General features: G+C 34.8%; 2 protein-coding genes across 2 annotated transcripts; one reads left to right on the top strand and one right to left on the bottom strand.

The window, feature by feature from the left end:
* Nucleotides 1-9,381: 9,381 nt before the first annotated feature.
* LOC127693771 (olfactory receptor 5B2-like) lies at nucleotides 9,382-10,326 on the bottom strand. Its single transcript, XM_052195317.1, has one exon. It carries the CDS (start codon nucleotides 10,324-10,326, stop codon nucleotides 9,382-9,384), a length of 945 nt encoding a protein of 314 aa, XP_052051277.1.
* Nucleotides 10,327-18,446: 8,120 nt separating this feature from the next.
* LOC127678048 (olfactory receptor 5B12-like) lies at nucleotides 18,447-19,394 on the top strand. The gene has a single exon (XM_052172878.1). It carries the CDS (start codon nucleotides 18,450-18,452, stop codon nucleotides 19,392-19,394), a length of 945 nt encoding a protein of 314 aa, XP_052028838.1. The 5' UTR covers nucleotides 18,447-18,449.
* The last annotated feature ends 567 nt before the right edge of the window (nucleotides 19,395-19,961 follow it).

Raw genomic sequence — 19,961 nt, 5'->3', positions numbered from 1 at the left:
TACCTAGCTCACCGGAGCTACTTGGCAAAAGGCTGTCTTAAAAACAAAAAGAAGCTGGGCAGTGGTGGTTCACGCCTTTAATCCTAGCACTTAGCAGACAGAGGAAGGCAGATTTCTGCATCCGAGGCCAGCCTGGTCTACAGAGTGAGTTCCAAGATAGCCAGGGCTACACAGAGAAACCTTGTCCCAGAAAAAATAAAAAACAAAAACAAAAAAACAAACAACCAGACAACCAAAAAATAAAAAGAAGCTGGGCAGTGGTGGTGCATACCTTTAATCCCAGCACTCACAAAGCAGAGGAAGGAGGATTTCTGAGTTTGAGGCCTGCCTGGTCTACAGAGTGAGTTCCAGGACAGCCCGGGCTATACAGAGAAACCCTGTCTTGAAAAAAGCAAATCCAAAACAAACAAACAAACAAACAAACAGAAAGACAAAGAGATCTCTGAGTTCAAAATCATCTGGGATTAAAGGTGCAGTGGTACACACCTTTAATCTGGGCCACAGCCTCTGCTGGAGAACTACAGCCTTGAATCTGGGCTCCACCCTCTGCTGGAGACCTATATAAGGACATTGGAAGAAGGAAGATTGAATCACTCTTCCTTGCCTGCTTGCCTCATGGGACAAAACAAATGCTAGATCCTTGGACTTCCATCCACAGCTGCTGCTGACAATTGTTGGGGAGTTGGACTACACACTGTAAGTCATTGGCAAATTCCCTAACTATAAAGAGACTGCTCATACGATCTGTGACTCTAGAGAACCCAGACTAATACACATACCCTGACCAAGAGCATAGCAGCAGTTGTCTTCACAACTGCTGCACCCAGGACAAGAAAGGAGAAGCCTTGGGTACTTGCTGCCAGTTGGAAAACAGACTGTCTCTGGACTATGGGTCTATTGTAATTAAGGCTTAATGGAGCCCCAGGCCCTTCCACTCCCTACCTGTGCACCTCCTCCTGAGTCTTATATTTTGTGCCACAGATAGGAATGCAAGGCTTTGGTCCAAGCCCCAGTGTTCTCTGGCCTGGATTAGAACCTGAGAAAGGCACATGCAGTAAAGGGATTATCTAGGGTGACCTTAAATTGCTGATGTCTACTTAAAGTGTCTGGTTGTATACAGAAAGGAGAAGATATGGTCATTTATATTTTGAGATAGAAATAAGAAGTTTACAAGGCTATGCATGCCCTTCAACTGGGGACCCTGCATGCCAGAAACAAGGGAGATTCCACTGCAAAACTTGGGGTTGTAAACATGAGGCTTCCTGAAAATTTCATGTAAAGATCCTGGCCTTTAGCAAATGAGAAAAATCTAATGAATCAGACTCTATGGTGCAGGAAGGACCCTGGGGATAGAGTTAATCATTCCCAGCCAAAACCCAGCTAGGATGGCTGGTTCTGCTTTGACACTCACTCAGTCCCTGTACTACATAGGAATAGGAAGTGATCAGATCATCAGACCCTTGACAAACTCACAGTGACTGAGGCAGCCCAAGGTAACGTCAAGGGACTTACAAGGGGCCAAAACTTGTCTACTATCCAAGTAAAATCCACCTAATATCCAACTTTTAACCTAGGCATTTCCCCTTATTCTGATGCCTGCTATTCTGCCTTGAGGGTTAATGTATATGGATAACAACAATCTTACTGGACCTCTGAGACTACTTGGTAGGTATGTACTAATGCTTTGACTAAATGTGACTCTTCTGATGTTTTCCAAACAAAACAGATAGATTGAACAGGACCTACAGGTATTAAAAGTCTCTATCTGGCCCATGGTGGCACAAGCCTGTAATCCCAGCACACTGGGAGGCAGAAACAGGCAGATTTCTGAGTTAGAGGCCAGCCTGGTCTACAGAGTGAGTTCCAGGACAGCCAGGGCTATAGAGAGAAACCCTGTCACAAAAAGGTCTCCTTTTCTGAATTAAAACAACACAACACATTTCCTTGCAGAAATGGTCCTACAAAACTGAACAGGTGGCACCTGTTCTGCTTGTTGTCCTTGCCAGGGTTAACTAGGGGCTGAAATCAACCAAGTAGAAACAAAGAGAACTAAACAAAGAATAAACAAAACTAGGAGCTACTTCTTTGAGAAAATCAATAAGGCAGACAAACCTTTAGCCAAACTAACTAGAGGGCGCAGACACAGTATCCAAATTAACAAAATCAGAAATGAAAAGGGAGGGAGGGAGGGAGGGAGGGGGGGAGGGAGGGAGGGAGGGAGGAAGGAAGGAAGGAAGGAAGGAAGGAAGGAAGGAAGGAAGGAAGGAAGGAAGGAAGGAAGGAAGGACACAAGAATAGCCCAGGACCAGATTGTTTTATTTCAGAATTATATCAATCCTTTTAAAAAAAAAAAGACTAATAGCAATACTCCTCAAACTATGCCACAAAATACAAATAGAAGGAACACTACCTAATTTGTTCTATGAAGCCATAGTTATGCTGATACCTAAACCACACAAAAACCCAACAAACAATGAGATCTTCAGAGCAATTTCACTTATGAATATCAAAGCAAAAATACTCAATAAAATTATCATAAACCTAATCCAAGAATACATCAAAATGATCATTAACCATGATCAAGTAGGCTTCATCCCAGGGATAAAAAACGTTACTTTTTAAATTTTGTAATTTCTCAGTTTTATATTTCAGGTTGCTCATTATGAAGCATGCCTTTTTAAATTTTTAATTTGTTATTTTGTTTAGTTACATTTCACATGTTATCTCCCTCTCTAGTCTCCTCTCCAAAAACCCCTTATACCATACCCTGCCCCCTGCCTCCACAAAGGTGTTCCTCCACCCACCCATCTACTTCTGCCTCACAGCCCTAGCATTCCTCTACAATGAGGAATTAAGCAATCATAGGACCAAGGGCCCCTCCCCTCCCTTTCATGCCAGACAAGGTCGTCCTGTGCTACATATGCAACTTGATACATATGTAGTCTATGCGTTTTGTCTCACTTCTATTTACCTAGGTAGAATTAGAACCTGTATAGAATTGTCTACATTCTATAATTTTTGTTACCTTAATGGTTAATTTTATTAATCACATTAGTTAGGATCTATCTAACCAATTTGTTAATGATGTTTAGGAATCTATAAACTTCTGTGTAACCATTTGGCTCACTGTACAGCTAATACTACCATAGGCGAGATGGGCAGATACCCTCAAATGCATTGCAGGTCAGAATGAACAATTAGAGGGAGGATGGGCATGTCATATCTGTTGCCCTTGGTCTTGAAGCAAGAGATTGTCTGGAATTCATGCCTTGATACATAGACTGGAGGTCACGTTCATGACTGAACAATTTTTTTCCATGTTCTTTTTCTTTTTTTATTTATTACTTTTTTTAACAGTGCAGTTATTACCTTCCTCTCAGTTCTGCCCTCCCACAGTCCCTCCTCCCCATCTTCAAGAGGATGTCCAGAACCCCCATGCTCCCCACCAGGCCTCCCTGCTCCCTGGGGTCTCAAGTCTGGAGGATTAGATCCACCTTCTCTCCCTGAGGCCAGACAAGGCAGTCCTCTGCTGTGTATGTGTTGGGGGCCTTGGACCAGTTTATGTATGCTGTATGGTTGGTGACTCAGTGTCTGAGAGATCTTAAGGGTCTGGGTTAGTTGAGACTGCTGGTCTTCCTATGGAGTTTCCTTCCTCCTCAGCTTCTTCCAGCCTTTCTCTAATTAAACCACAGGGGTCCCCAACTTCAGTCCATTGGTTGGTTGTATCTGTCTCAGACAGCTGCTTGTTGGGCCTCTCATGGGACAGGCCTCTCCTGTCTGTAAATACACCATAGCCTCTGTAATAGTGTCAGGTCTAGGAGCCTGCTCTTGAGATGGATCATATGTTGGCAAAGCCAATGGACCTGCTTTCCCTCAGCCTCTTCCAATTTAGTCCTTACAATTCTTTTAGACAGGAACAATTTTGGGTCAGAGCTTTTGACTGAGTGATGGCAACCCCATCTCTCCACTTGAAGCCCTCTCTTTCCACTGGAGGTGGATTCTACAAGTTCCCTCTCCCCACTATAAAGCATTTCATTTGAGGTCCCTCCCTTTGAGGCCTGAGAGTCTTTCACCTCCAGGGTCACTGGCATATCCTAAAGGATCTCCCTACCTCCTACCTCCTACCTCCTACCTCTTACCTCCTACCTCCTACCTTCTGAGGTTGCCTCTTTCCATTCTTTCTGCTGGCCCTTAGGCCTTCAGTTCTGTTCCCTGCAATACCTGATCATGTTCCATTCTTCCCCTCCCTCTTGCCTCTCCCACCCTGGTCCCTGCCTCACCCCCCACCCCCCACCTCCCACCTCCCACCCCCAACCTTCCTACCCCCCCACCCCTGCCTTCACAAACGTAAAAGTGGTTAGAATAGCATGATAAGTCAACAGGTGAGTAAGGCTATTAATGTGCTTGTGTGGTTTCTTCAGCAATAAGGTTCTATCACTGGGTCTGAAAAGCAACCAAAAGCCAGGAAAATAGCTAATATTGTTACTGCTATTTCAAGGGTCTCACTGGTCAATATTTTATTGAAAGACTTCCAACCCCTGGCACTGGGATTTTTGTTTAATAATCTTGTAGCTTCTGGAAATAGAATACAATGCAAAGAACTCAAGAAGGTTAACAAGCCTAAGGGCAGAAGTGAGGATGTCTAAATGCCACGTGGGACAAAGATGAACATTTTTTTTAAATGAAAACATTTTTAAAAACAAAATTAAAATTTTAAAAATTTAAAAAAATGATTTTTTTTTAAAAAAAAATTGTTTTGAGGTTTGGGTTGGCTGAGAAGTGCACCATTGGTTCTTACCCAGCTTCAATATGACAGATGCCAATATGACAATATACCAATGCTGAATATACTCACTAATTTTTTTTCAAAATTTTATTTCTTAATTAACTTATTAAATAGGTTTCCTTATATTTTTTTCATGCATACTTAGTTTTAGTGGATGCCCTTTTCACGCTCTTCCCACTAATATTCTCCATTTTACTTTTACATTACCTTCTTTCTACAATTTTCCCTCCGTTCCATTGAATTCTCAATTCCTCCTTTTGTGGGCTCTTCCTACTTTATAGGACTCTATGCACACATCTGCATGCACATATGTAAAAGTTAGATCTACTTATAAGAAAAATATGTAGTGGATATTAACCAAAAGGTACTGAACACCTAGAATACAATGCAAAGAACTCAAGAAGGTTAACAAGCCTAAGGGCAGAAGTGAGGATGCCTAAATGCCACTTGGGACGAAGATGAACATTTTTTTTTAAATGAAAACATTTTTAAAAACAAAATTAAAATTTTAAAAATTTAAAAAAATGATTTTTTTAAAAAAAAATTGTTTTGAGGTTTGGGTTGGCTGAGAAGTGCACCATTGGTTCTTACCCAGCTTCAATATGACAGATCTGGTGATTTCTTGTTCTCTAGAATTTCCTATTTCCATTCTTGTCTGCTAATTGTTTATATCTTAGTATATTGTACTGGCTCTGTTAATCTTGAGAAAGTTTACTATATATCATACATCTACACATACAACATGGGCTTCATCAATTGGCTTTTCTATGACAGTAAGACTGAAGATAGTGTTTTACAAACACTAGACAAATGACCTCACCGAGTAACATCCTAAACCATAGAATTATTTTAATGCTCAGATTTTTTTTTTTAAATTTTAGTTATACTTTTATATTTTGTGTGAAGCCAATATAACATCCTCTAGAATTCATAGATACTTAACATGCATTTCACACACAAGTCACTAAAATACAAGTTCTTTTTAGATATTATTCTCTAGAACAATGTATATTTTATTGCTCTATATGCATTTTTATGTAGCAGTAGCATTGTTAGTATATTTTGCTGATAAAATAACACTAAAATAATATCATTAATTAGTAACTAATTTATAGATTATTTTATATGGACTCTAAAACAAAAACTGGATATTCTAAAAACTGATGAAATCTGAATAAGTCTGTAGTTAGTAACATACAAAGTTGTAATTACTGAAAAATTCATCTAATCAATATACGATGTGTGTGTCATTCAAAACAGAATAAAAGAAATATGGTAAATTTGAAATATTTTTGCAAATTAAACTTGGTTCACAATGAGAACATGTAATTTTAATATATAATACATTAGAAAATGTGTCACTTTTACAACAAACGTAGACATAAAAATATTTCTATTATAACAACATATATCCATTTATATAAGTTTCATATTTATATAAGCTTCATAGATTTGAAATATTTTTGCAAATTAAACTTGGCTCACAATAAGAATGTGTAAGTAACTTGAATATGTAATACATTAGAAAATGTGTCACTTTTACAACAAACTTAGACATAAAGAAATATTTCTACTATAACCACACATATTCCTTTATACAAGTTTCATATTTAATAACTTTTATTAATATTGACTTGATGTTAATTTTATAGAACTTGTGAAATTAATTTATTAATGTAGTAAATACTTGAGTGTCTATGTAAAAGACAATGTATGAATTACTGAGAAGAGGACAATGAATCAGGTAGATCTAACTTCTTTTTTTTTTTTATAGAGGACTTGAAAGAAATGTTATATTTTTTTCAAATCCTAGAGTAATTCTAAAAAAATTCCAAATAAAATAAAGCACAACAGAAAGTGCCCATGATCTTGCCAATAGTGAATGTGGCCATTAAAGAATTTTTATGTTATTTACACTATTAATACTGTTTAATCATTTTTTTTAAATTAGGCTTGTTAGTTGGAAAGCTTATGCTCTCTGTTGAAATACAGATTTTTCCGACAATGAAGCAATCAGAGAATACAGATTAAAAACACAAGAATGAGATGGTTGGGACATGGGCAGTTCTGAATCATGTATACTGACTGTATGTTTGAGTAATAGGCAGGAAGATGAAGAGGGGGAATCCACAGAGCACTGCTTGGACAAAGCATGCCTCCTCTCTTTTACTGAATCTGACTCATCTTTCTACCCATATTTTGGGAGGAGCATCTGGACAGTGGTGACTGGCAACCTTGGCACTGAGTTCTGAGGACTCGAGAAACAAGTGATACTGGTCCAATAAACACCATAAACTATTTAACTGTTGGAGGCAGCCTTCCTATGATAAGGAACATAAATTTGTCTTTCAATTTCAGCTTAGTCTAATCTTTGTAAAGTTCACCCAAATTTCTCTGGGAAGCATGACAGTTTGTTATGGACCTGAGACAGTAAAGAGAACCCATTTTCAAACTCAGACACAAATGTTCACTGTCCAACCACCCGAAGATGGGCTGCATTCCAAGCTTGAGTTCAATAGGAAGGAGAGCTTGCCACACACAATTTGTCTTGGCCAATTGTCTGATCTGGTTATTTTCCATCACTCAAGGAAAAGAACCTAGCCTCCTCCACACCACTGTAACCAAATAAATAACACACAAATCACCAAGGCAGCATCCCTACCTCATCTCCAGGTTAGCTGAGGATGTCTATCTTCCCACAATCTTACATATGCAATGACTGGAGACGGAGAGTGATTTCTGAAGACCCTTATATTTTGAAATAATGATGTACTACAGAAAATTGCAACATTAGTACATAAAATCACACGTATTCCTCAGCCAACTTGTTCTAATTGCTGTATGGTAAAAAGTTACAGCCCAGTTAGCATTGCTTGCTAAAATACTAGATATTCAGTTAAATCTGAATTTCGCACAAATAATTCATAATATGTCTGATTTTACTTGCTGCTTCTCTGAAGTTTAAGAGACAAGATGCTTCGTATTTTTATTTGCTAAATTTGTCAACCATGATTATCCTGTCAAAACCAGGAGGCTTTTGTAATGGTAGCAGATAAGAAAAGGACACTAAAACTACAAACAATTATTCCCTTCCCACAATTCACACACTCATTCATTTATGTATGGCTATAGTTATATTTTTTTGTTTTGTTTTGTTTTTTTGGATTTGTTTTGTTTTTTTTTTCTTTTTCTTTTTTTATTTCATTTGATATATTTTTATTTACATTATAAATGATTTCTCCTTTTCTGGACCCCACTCCCTGAAAGTCACATAAGCCCCCTTCCCTCCCCCTATTATCCCATCCACCCCTTCCCACTTCCCTGTTCTGCTTTTGCCTTATATTGCTACACTGAGCCTTTCCAGAACCAGGGGCCACTCCTCCATTCTTCTTGTACCTCATTTGATGTGTGGATTATGTTTTGGGTATTCCAGATTTCCAGGCTAATATCCATTTATTAGTGAGTGCATACAATGATTGGTCTTTTGAGACTGGGTTACCTCACTTCGTATGATGTTTTCCAGCTCCGTCCATTTGCCTAAGAATCCCCAACATGTAATAAGGATATATGCTCCACTATGTTCATAGCAGCCCTTTTTATAATAGCCAGAAGCTGGAAAGAACACAGGTATCCCTCAACAGAAGAATGGATGCAAAAAATGTGGTATATATACACAATGGAGTACTATTCAGCCATTAGATCTAGCTTCTTCTATCATAGAATATTTATTAATGTTTAGAAAGACAGATGACTTAATGAAGAAAAATAAAAAGAAATGTTTATTAACATTACTATGAGATGTTAATTAGACAAAGAAAAGAAGATTCATTTGCATTTTGAATATCATGCAGCACTTTATAGATTCCTCAAAGATCTATTTACAATAGACATTTAATTAGAAAATTAAAGATAATAAAGGGACTTTTTTTTGGTGCAAAACATCTTCAAGTGGTAAGATTTTAAGCCAGAAGCCTGCATAGAGCTGTGCATGATTAGAAAGAATTTAGTGTCAATAAAATTGGCTGATTATCTACATCAACTAAAATTTTATTAATTGAATGGTATTAGTTATTATAAACATTTAGACAAAGAACATATTGTTATTTTGAATGGAGTGTTATTAATTTTGTTTTAGAAAATGTGAAAAGGATGATTATCATCAGCTCTGTGATAAGAATGGCTTATTTTTCTCCTTTTTAAAATACTTTCCTCTAAAATTTGTCATATGATCATACTTTCATTACCAGATAGATCAGTAATAAGTAAATATTTCTTATTTATTATAAATTTTATACCTACCAACATATCTTAAGAATATTCATGCATTTAATCAATTATAATTTTATATAAATCATATAATTTAAGCTTAATTCTTTCACTATTTTATTAACTTTATTAAAAAAATTCTTGCAAATTCAAATAAACATTACATACCAAGTTTAATGAAACCCAATGTGTATGTGTGAATATATTCATCAGATAAGGAATGATACTAGGTAGAATTCTATCTTGTAAGTGATCCATGTGATCATTAACATTTAAGCAATCAAATACAATTTCTGAGAAATGAAATAATATTTTATCAGTATACATCATTAAGGTACTACACATACACATAGCTTTGCCCTTTGAACAAGCTTCTTTAATGCATTCTTAACTTCTTTGTTCCTCAGGCTGTAGACAATAGGATTTAGCATGGGTATGACCATAGTATAAAACACAGAGACAAATTTGTCTGTATCCATGGAATGATGTGCACTTGGCTTTAAATACATAATGGTGACAGTTCCATAAAATGTGAAAACTGCAATGAGGTGAGAAGCACAGGTAGAAAAAGCTTTCTGGTATCCCTCATTTGAATGCATCTTCAAAATGTTCAAAAATATGAGTAAATAGGAAATCAAGATAACAAGAAAAGCAAATATAATGTGAAAGCTAGATATAAGAATAAGAATCATCTCATTCATGTGTTTATCAGAGCAAGCCAGAATCCTCACTGCAGGAATATCACAGAAGAAGTGATTAATCATATTGTACACACAGAAAGAGAGGCCAAAGGTATCTCCTGTTTGTATAGAAGCATTCAAAATGCCAAAAATATAGGACCCAATGGCCAGACAAGTACAGACATCTTTTGTCATAGTGGTAGAATAATGTAAGGGTTTGCAAACCGCTGCATAACGATCATATGCCATTGAGGCTAAGAGGTAGCTATCCACAGTGGCAAAAAATACAAAGAAGAACATCTGAACAGCACATTCATTGTAGGAAATCACATTGCTTCCTGAAAGGAGTCCAGCCATGACCTTTGGAGTGACTGTCGAGGAAGAACCAAAGTCCACCAAGGACAGGTTACTAAGGAAGAAGTACATGGGGGTGTGTAGATGGGCATCCATCTGTATCAGAAAGAACATTCCAAGATTCCCAGCCAAAGTGAAGATATAGACAAATGTGAACATCATAAAGAGAAGAATTTGAAGCTCTGGCGTTTTAGTTAGTCCCAGAAGAATGAATTCATTCACTTCTGTGTTGTTCTTCATAGCTGTTTTATTTGGGGGGAGGCACAGATGTTCTTTGAAATAGACAAAACTAAAATATCGAAGGCTCACATGCCTGGAATCTTATATGCAGAGATACATTTAATCTTCAATGCTAAAAAACTGATAAGTTAAAATTTTCCTGCAAATGTGAGTCTACAGCAGCAAATTATGAGAAAACTAAGATTATATAAACATTCACAGAACACAGTTATATAAATTAAGCTGTCATTTCCAATCTATTCTTTCTATATACTGATTTCAAATTAATTCATTTGATATTCAATATTTACATTTAGTGTACACACCTTAATGCATCAAACTGAACTGTAGAGTAGTTCACAAATAACTGCTATATTCATTAAAACAAATGTGTCATTACAGGCTAGTTCAGTCAACAAAGAAGATATAATGTTAGATAAAGTATTCTATGAAAAGTTATATAAGTATTCATTTAACAGCATTATTATTTACTCCTAGAGATATTGTTCTCTACTTACTTTCTCTATCCATAAATAATGCACCAATTATATTGGGTCTATCTAAGTGATTCTTGTAATTTTAAAATTAGATAATGAATGGGAAAAAGCTGAAAAGCAATAGTTACATTATTACTGATTCAATAGAAGTGATAGTCCTTCTGGTTAGAAGAGGTAAGAGTGCAATGTTCATGGAAGAGGAAACTTTGAAAACAGGCAGCTCAGCTTTGTGATTTGCCTTTACCCACAAGCTATACTCTCTCATATCTCCTTTTCTTCTCGTGGCTGATATTCTGCCATCTGCTATATAAGTGGCCATAGTAGCCATTCTCACAAACAATGAAAAAACAAGTTATAATTAGTTGGTCCTCATTATACATATTTTAAATACATATTTTAACTTATGTTCAAAGATTTTCTTTTAACAACCATTGTGCTTCAACCCTTCCTGCCTGGCTTGGCTACACTGTATTTCACATGTCTGACCATAACTAAATCATAGCCACAGAATAACTGAACGTATGGATTTTGGCAGAAGAAATATTTATTGCTCTTCATGATGTCTGTCATTTTCATTGCATCATCAAGATAGTCCATACTATTCTCAACAACAAAATCATGTGAAGGCAGAACAAGAAGTGTCTTAGCTTAGAATGTGGATATTTTCAATGTCATTTGTCAACATTTTAAGATGAGTATGAAACATTATTTCAAATTTATTTGTATATTTAAATAATTGAAACAGAAATCACACATCATTCATAATGTTTATGAGTATATATAGCTAAAATGATACAATTATTAATATTTATATATTTATATATAATATACATATATATGTGTGTATATATGTATATGTGCATATACATATGTACATATATTTGCATATATATCTTGCCATTCAGTGGATGGCAAGTCTTCTTAACAGTCTATAGCTAATATAGTTATTCAAAATTCCAATTTATTTCTAAACATTCACAGTACATATGATTTTTAAAATCATTTCACTATGATAATTTCTAAATGAAAAAGAATGAGATTGTGCAAAACATTGAAGAATAGAATAAAGACCTCAGTATGCTAAAGATGACACTCTTGAATATGAAAATATGCACTTACCTTCTTTGGGCAGGCTCACACTACAGTAAATATTAGGAATCAACCAACAACCCATTCACCTGCTCCTGGTTACTCTTGATTATTTTAGAAGGGAAGCATTGACATTTCATAAAACTTTTTTATTCATATGATGCCACAATTTTCAGTTTTTCATTCTACTCTTATCATGATTGTAAGGGAAAAATAGGTCAAATATGAACATCTGACCTCAAATCTTTAGTTACAACACAGCTGATTCATTGTTTTTATGCCAATTAAAGTTTTAATAGCTTTTACTGGATATAAAATTTTACCCATTAGGAGGAAAGATAACAGAAAACAGGATTATGTATCTAGAAGCAGAAATTCACCATTGCAATAATGTATGAATATATTTGGAGAAAGAATTTTTCAAGAAATATTCTAGTAAAAATTGGAAGACTCCAAAAACATCAAGAAATGAAAGGGTTAGTAACAAGGAATAAAGATACCTTGACTTATGTCTTACAATAGTAATTTACCAAATCTAATTTTAGTATTATTAGAATATGTTTTGTTTGATCAGACAGTTTCTTCACCTTTAGAAAAGAAATAAAAAATTTCTCAGATATTTCATTGAATAGTATTGGTAAGAACTAGCTGAGAGGAATATATTTAAAATGTTAGTATTTGACTATTTTATCAGAGTAAGTTCGTATTATGATTACCTTGAAATATTCCTTTTTCTGTGGGTAAAATCTCAACAAAAATACTCAGTGTTGAAGGTTATTTTAGAGAACAAATATTAGCAACTCTTTAAAAATATAATTATCAAAGAAGATTGCTCGGTCACTGGCCCATTTGAAGTATTCTCACATGAAGTCAAGGTAGGAATATAGACCTTACTATATAAGAATCTGGAGAAAATTAAACAGGCTTGGAAATCTCCATGGAAAAGTATTCCTTTGAGGGTAATCACGAAGCTATATTTCAAGAGTATCTGAATCTTGTTTTAATGTTTCAAAGTACATAGAAACTCTTTGGTACTTGCTTGTTTTATATCCATCCTCCTTTATTTTTGGCCAACAACTATTTAAAACATGTGCAATAAGTTTAATCTATTTATAATTATTGGAGCTGTTTGTTCTTACTATGGAGAAATTCATGTATGTGTAAAATTAAATAACATATTTACTTAACTATGCTCCATTTTCCCCTCCCAGCTCTTTCTGTAATTCTTTCTAAAACTCCTTCCCAGCTGTATTTCTTTAAAAATATTATTGAGTTTTGATACTTTAATAAATCCAGTGAGCTATATGTGTGGGTGTGGAGCTATGCAATAGAGAATCAGAAATATATTATTGTCTCATCCTCAAAATACAATGTTTATTTCTCCTCCACCAACTATCAATTTCCAGTTGCTTTCAACCAAGAGATGAGGCCTGGTGATCACCTAACAAATCTATATTGGATGTTTTCCTCACTTGGTGTTGTAAAGGTAGCTATTCCTGCTGCATTCATGATTACAATAACCATGATATGTACAGAGGATCCAGAGGATATTATTTTACAGATCTTCCCATCCTCTGGCTCTAATATTCTTCACAGATGCTCTTCAACAATGTTTCCTGGTCTACAAAGTGATGGGAGGATTAATATATTTGTTCTGTTTAGGTCCCAGCACTCGGTATCTTATTCTCAGCACTTGGACTAGGCATGCATATTTGTAGTGAATGTTCCTGTTATTTGAAAAAAGTTTCTCCAAGAGAAGTTTTTCTAGCTTAATATTTTCTTTCCTTGTCTACATTTTCTTTCTCGAATTCTGGAAACTAACTATGGACTACTGAAAATTGTAGATGATTAATAGTTATTATTTACATTTTTTTTAACCTAATAAAATGTAAGAAGGTTAACAAGGAGAATTACATTACTAACTCCTGGTTAATGTCACTGTATCACATCTTCTATCACCTTTTACTAGCTATGAGGTTCCTAATAAGACCAAGCACGAGGTATTCACATACATAGGCCACTCTTTAGTAAAAAAAATAAAACTGAATTTCCATTCTTCTCTTCCATTAATATCTTTCTCACTCCATCATCAAATATCACTGCTATCAAATCTGAAATAAGGATATTAACTTGAATCACTGACTTGGGGACCATTTGGAGACCTTACCTAATTCATATGACACAATCTTAGGTATCTTTAGTAAGCAGATGAGTTTCTCATCTGATTAAATCTATTGCACAAAGAAGGATGTTACTAGGTCAATAAGAGACCTTCTCTCAAAGGAGTTGAATGGCATTCCTGATGTTAATTGCAGAAGTTGGCTTTTGAATTTCAAACATAGTCCCATGTGAAGCGACCATACATGATAAATGCATGAATGAGATGATTCTTATTCTTATAGCTAGCTTTCACATTATATTTGCTTTTCTTGTTATCTTGATAATATAGATATAATATTGGATTAGAGATATATTGAATTATATAGATATAATAGATATATCTATAAATCTATATATAGTATTTCTACATCATAAAAATATTATTGATAGCAGTCTTGTGGGAAGTAGAATAATTTTTCTTTGGGAGTTTTGCTTTGAGTATATTGCCCATGCTGTGATCTGTAGATCCACATATATCTATAATTGAGCAAAACTAATTGAACTTAATGAGTTACTAAAATAAAATGAAAAAGGTATAGCTTGGTCATGTTGTGGAATATCTAGGGAAGCTAGCAAGAAGATATATAGGGTGCCCATAATAATTTACTGTATACATGCATAAAATACTTAACACTAACCATAGCATTACCACACTATCACATCCTCCTCTCAGCACCTTATGTTCTTCTTTTTTGAAGTAAATCACTATTTGAGGAGTAACCACTTAAGATTTTTTCACAAATGTTACAGTGAAGCTTGGGGTATTAAATTGTGTAGACAACACTGTAACAGGAAACAGAAATAATATTTGAAGGTAAATTCCAGGAACAAAAGGACAGATTCATAACTGTTCATGACTATATTGGCACAAGAAATAAATTTCTGCTATTGTACTTCAAGTGAGAGATAAATATGTGGAAAATAAAAATAGTTAAGTCATTTATTTTTTCTTTTATTTTTAAGACTATACTATCATTACATAATTTCTCTATTTTATTTCTTTCAACCCCTCCCATATGACCTTTTGTTACCTTTCAAATTCATGGCCTATTATTTTACTGATTGTTGCTACCTAAAAAAATATATGCAAAATTCAGATATGCATGTTTGCATTTAAAATATTACCTGAACAATACAATTCTATTTGTATGTATGCTCTTTTAGCTAGTGACTTAGCATTGGATAACTAATAAGGATGCTTTTCACCAGAAAAAAAAACAATTTCTTCCACTGACAAGAACTTAAAGACTCTGAAGAAGGAAATGGAAGAAGACCTCAAAAAATGGAAAAACCTCCCATGCTCATGGATCGGCAGGATTAATACTGTTAAAATGGCCATTTTGCCAAATGCAATATACAGATTCAATGAAATACCCATTAAAAATTCCAACTCAATTCTTCATAGAATTAGAAAGAGCAATTCTCAAATTCATCTGGAATAACAAAATACCCAGGAAAGCTAAAACTATTCTCAGCAACAAAAGAAATTCTGGGGGAATTAGTATCCCTGACCTCAAGCAATACTACAGAGCAATAGTGTTAAAAAACTGCATGGTATTGGTACAGTGACAGGCAGAAGGATCAATGGAACAGGATTGAAGATCCAGAAATGAACCCACACACCTATGGCCACTTGACCCTCGACAAAGGGGCTGAAAACATCCAATGGAAAAAAGATAGCCTTTTCAACAAATGGTGCTGGTTCAACTGGAGGTCAGCATGCAGAAGAATGCGAATTGAACCATCCTTGTCTCCTTGAACTAAGTTCAACTCCAAATGGATCAAGGACCTACACATAAAAGCAGACACTCTGAAGCTAATAGAAAAGAAACTGGGGAAGACCCTTGAGGTCATCAGTGCAGGGGGAAAGTTTCTGAACAGATCACCAATAGTGTATGCTCTAAGATCAAGAATTGACAAATGGGACCTCATAAAATTACAAAGTTGCTATAAGGCAAACGACACCATCAAAAGGACAAATCGGCAACTAACAAATTGGGAAAAGATCTCTCAGCATTTATTAACTGACCTTAATTTCTTTTTGATTCTTTGAGTTTGGGACCTCATAGTCTTTGACTCTTCACTATTATACCTGCTGTTGTTTTCCCTGTTCAGTTCATATTTAGACAGTCATATTGGACTTTAGGGGTATAGCTTCTGGTGTTAAAGAGAAAAAAAAGGCATTAGCTGTAACTGTATGAAATAAGATGCTTTTAGTTTAAAAACACTTAGTGAATATTTTAAATATATACAAAAGAAAACTTTGGATGTTTTCACAACTTGTAAATGTTAAACGATATGGAAAATGCAAATTTCCCTGATTTTTCCCAAAATCAATACATAGTGTATATATGATAACATCACATTCTTTCTCACAAGATAAGAAGATACACATATATACATATATACTTATACCCATATACCCCAATATCTATATATCCATATATAAAGTTATACAGTTATAGAGTTATACAGTTTACATGTATATAAACATACATACATATATATATATATATACACAAATACAGATATGCATACATATATATATACGTGTGTGTTGATAAATTGATAAAATATAATAACAAAGAAAAATCTTACAAGACACCATTGTCGGTAAGACAGTTTATGATGATTGATTAAAAACCAGCTATATTGAAGAAATGACACCCTAGAACCATGTGACATAGCTAAATGCCAGAACCACAGGGTAGAAGTCTGAGATACTGAGGGATTTAATTTTTCCTGTATAACTTATTGCAGTTCAGTTTTCCTCGTATTTAGAATAACTTTCCTCCAAATATCTGTTCCTTCATATACTCATAAAGATGTCACTAGAATTTCAAATATTTTGATGGTACCATTAATGTCAGGATGAATGGCCAACATGGGAACACAAGACTCCAGAGATATCACTATTTATGCTCATACCCCTGAGGCATATGATGAGCTTGCAACAAGTGCCTTGATACTGACAAAAGGACACACAGGCCAAGTTCTGCTGTACAGCAGAGCTTATGGAAGGTGGGGTAGATGAGTATTCCTCACAGAACTTTCCTAGACCAATATTCTAGGCATGAGGGTTTTCATACCCGAAGTCTTTTGCACAGTTGCCTGTCTCTAGAACAATGGTAAGTACTAAAATTTACAGTAATAGACATTTAGAACTATAAGGGAAACAAAATTAAGTATTTTTTTTTATTTTTAAGGGAAACAAATAGAAATAAAGTGGTAGTACATGTTGAATAGTCTTTCCGTAAACACACTGAATTATATTCTCCTTTTTGATTTTATTTTTCAGCACACCATACTGTTTTACATTATTCATATTTTGATATTCAATATCAGAAGATTATCTTTAGGAGAGGTGAAAATGATGACTATACACAAAGAAATCCATAGGAGGAACCTGTAAGTTGGGGGGAAATTCACATTCTGTTTGGCTATCTTTATATATCTTCCTCTGTCTTGTATAAGAATGATAGTTACAGTTAATAATATGTCTAAACATTCCAGAAATAGAAGTTTTCCTGGGTGCAGTTCTTTACATACTGTAACTGGCAGTAGTCATCTGTCATTTGAGTCATTGTGCAAGTGACTCAGATAATGGCATGCAATATGGCTAGCTAAAAATGCACGAAAACTCTATGGAAAAATCAGACTAATTTTCTTGTTTCCTCTACAATTTCTCAAACATAAATCATAAAGACATGCTGATGGCTGGTAAGGGATAACAGCAATCTATGAAAAAAGTGAATGACAAGGAGATTAAGAGGTGCAGTTTTCAACATCAATTTGGAAAGTTGTTCACTTACATTTTTCCTGTGGAACTATAAGAAGATATGATAACTGACTGGTAATATTTAAACTGGAAAAGTCAACTTAGAACTCTCATGATTTGGGAAAAAACTGCATGTGCCAGGATCAGACTCCCAAATAATTACATATCTCTAAGGTGGTAGAGGGAATATATTAAATATATAAAATCCACTTTCCAGATATAATGCAAATAAACAAAAGTCACACATTCCTTGTATTTACTAACTCTCAATGAATATAAAATACAATAAATGCATGTAAGCATTATAAGGAATAATAATGAGCATAATGTTTTTTAGTACAGTACACATCACTATTTAATGAAGACAGAAGTGAGCTCCACAGTTACATTAGCCACTTCTAGTATCACATGAACTCAGTATACATGTGTATCACTTCCATATGAGCCAAATACTTGAAGTTCTATAGGAAGTATTTCATCATCTGATATACACTGTCTTTCACTAGAAAAAAATAAATCAATAAAATTGCTTGGTCATATTTTATAATCCCATAAACAACCAAATAACATATTTTTTTATTTATTTAGGAACTTGGCATAATAATTCCCAAATTACTTTGATGAAGAATATTTCAGAGGTTACTGAATTTATCCTTGTGGGGTTAACAGATGCCCCAGAGCTTCAGATCCCTTTGTTTATTATCTTTACTCTCATTTATTTGATCACACTGTTTGGGAATCTTGGGATGATCATGCTCATTCTCTTGGACTCCCGACTCCACACTCCCATGTACTTTTTCCTCTGTAACCTCTCCCTGGTGGACTGTGTTTATGCCTCAGCAATCACTCCCAAGGTGATGGAAGGGTTTCTCACAGGAAATAAGACCATATCTTTCAATGGGTGTGCTGCCCAGATGTTCTTCTTTGTGGCCTTTATTGCTATTGAAAGTTTGATCCTTGCATCAATGGCCTATGACCGTCATGCAGCAGTGTGCAAACCCCTGCACTATACTACCATCATGACAAGCACCACCTGTATTCTAATTATCACTTGCTGCTACCTGTGTGGGATCTTGCAATCTTCTGTCCACGTTGCCCTTGCATTTTGTCTTTCTTTCTGTCAGTCCAACATGATTAATCATTTTTTCTGTGACATTCCCCCACTGCTGACTATTTCTTGTTCTGACACCCACACAAATGAAATTACACTCCTTATCTTGGCTACATTGGATGTTGTTTTTACTCTCTTGGTTATCGTAAGCACCTACCTCCTTATTTTCATTGCTATCCTGAGGATGCGTTCAGCTGAAGCACAGAGGAAGGCCTTCTCTACCTGTGCATCTCATCTCATCACTGTGTCTATCTTCTTTGGTTCCCTCATATTCATGTACTTACAGCCCAGCTCCAATCATTCCATGGACACAGACAAAGTTGCATCTGTGTTTTATACAATGGTCATTCCTATGCTGAACCCTGTCGTCTACAGCCTAAGGAACAAAGAGGTCAAAAATGCATTTAAGAAGGTTGTTGGAAAATTAATATCTTCATTTCATTTAGTAGATTAATTCTAAAATATTTCTCAAGCACATGAAATTGTTGTATTCCAAACTTTGAAGAATAGATTATTTGTAAGTTTTTCTTTTCTATGATTTCTTTCAACTGTTATTTTCTAAATGAGAACGTTGTCTTCATATATTGGCCATTTCATTAATTATAGAGAAATTGGAGCATATCTTGCCCTAATTAAAATGTCAATTTAATATTTAAATCGAGTTATAGTGCTAAAAAGTTCATAAGCAATACTCTTTCATAATTTTTATAAAATACTTTTTAGTCCCAACTTATGTGTACATGTTGAAAATTGTATTTTCACTCATTTTATCATTATGCTTATTAATATTTTTCTTGTTTTAAGTATAATTGCATAATTTTCCATTTATGATTCTTTCCACCAACTCATAGCATATGCTTCACTTGGCTTGTTTTTTTTATAGTTGAAGGCCTTGTATTTCATTAATGGTTAAAGTTTAAAACAGTCTATGATATTCTTATCTGACACAAATCAACTGTTTTTGTATATAAATAATATAAAGATTTATCATGAGATCTTCTTAAGCAGAGTTCACAGATTT

This window comes from Apodemus sylvaticus, chromosome 1 (genome assembly GCF_947179515.1).
Source record: "Apodemus sylvaticus chromosome 1, mApoSyl1.1, whole genome shotgun sequence".
Classification (NCBI taxonomy): Eukaryota; Metazoa; Chordata; class Mammalia; order Rodentia; family Muridae; genus Apodemus; species Apodemus sylvaticus.
This window is presented reverse-complemented; position numbering and strand designations above follow the sequence as displayed.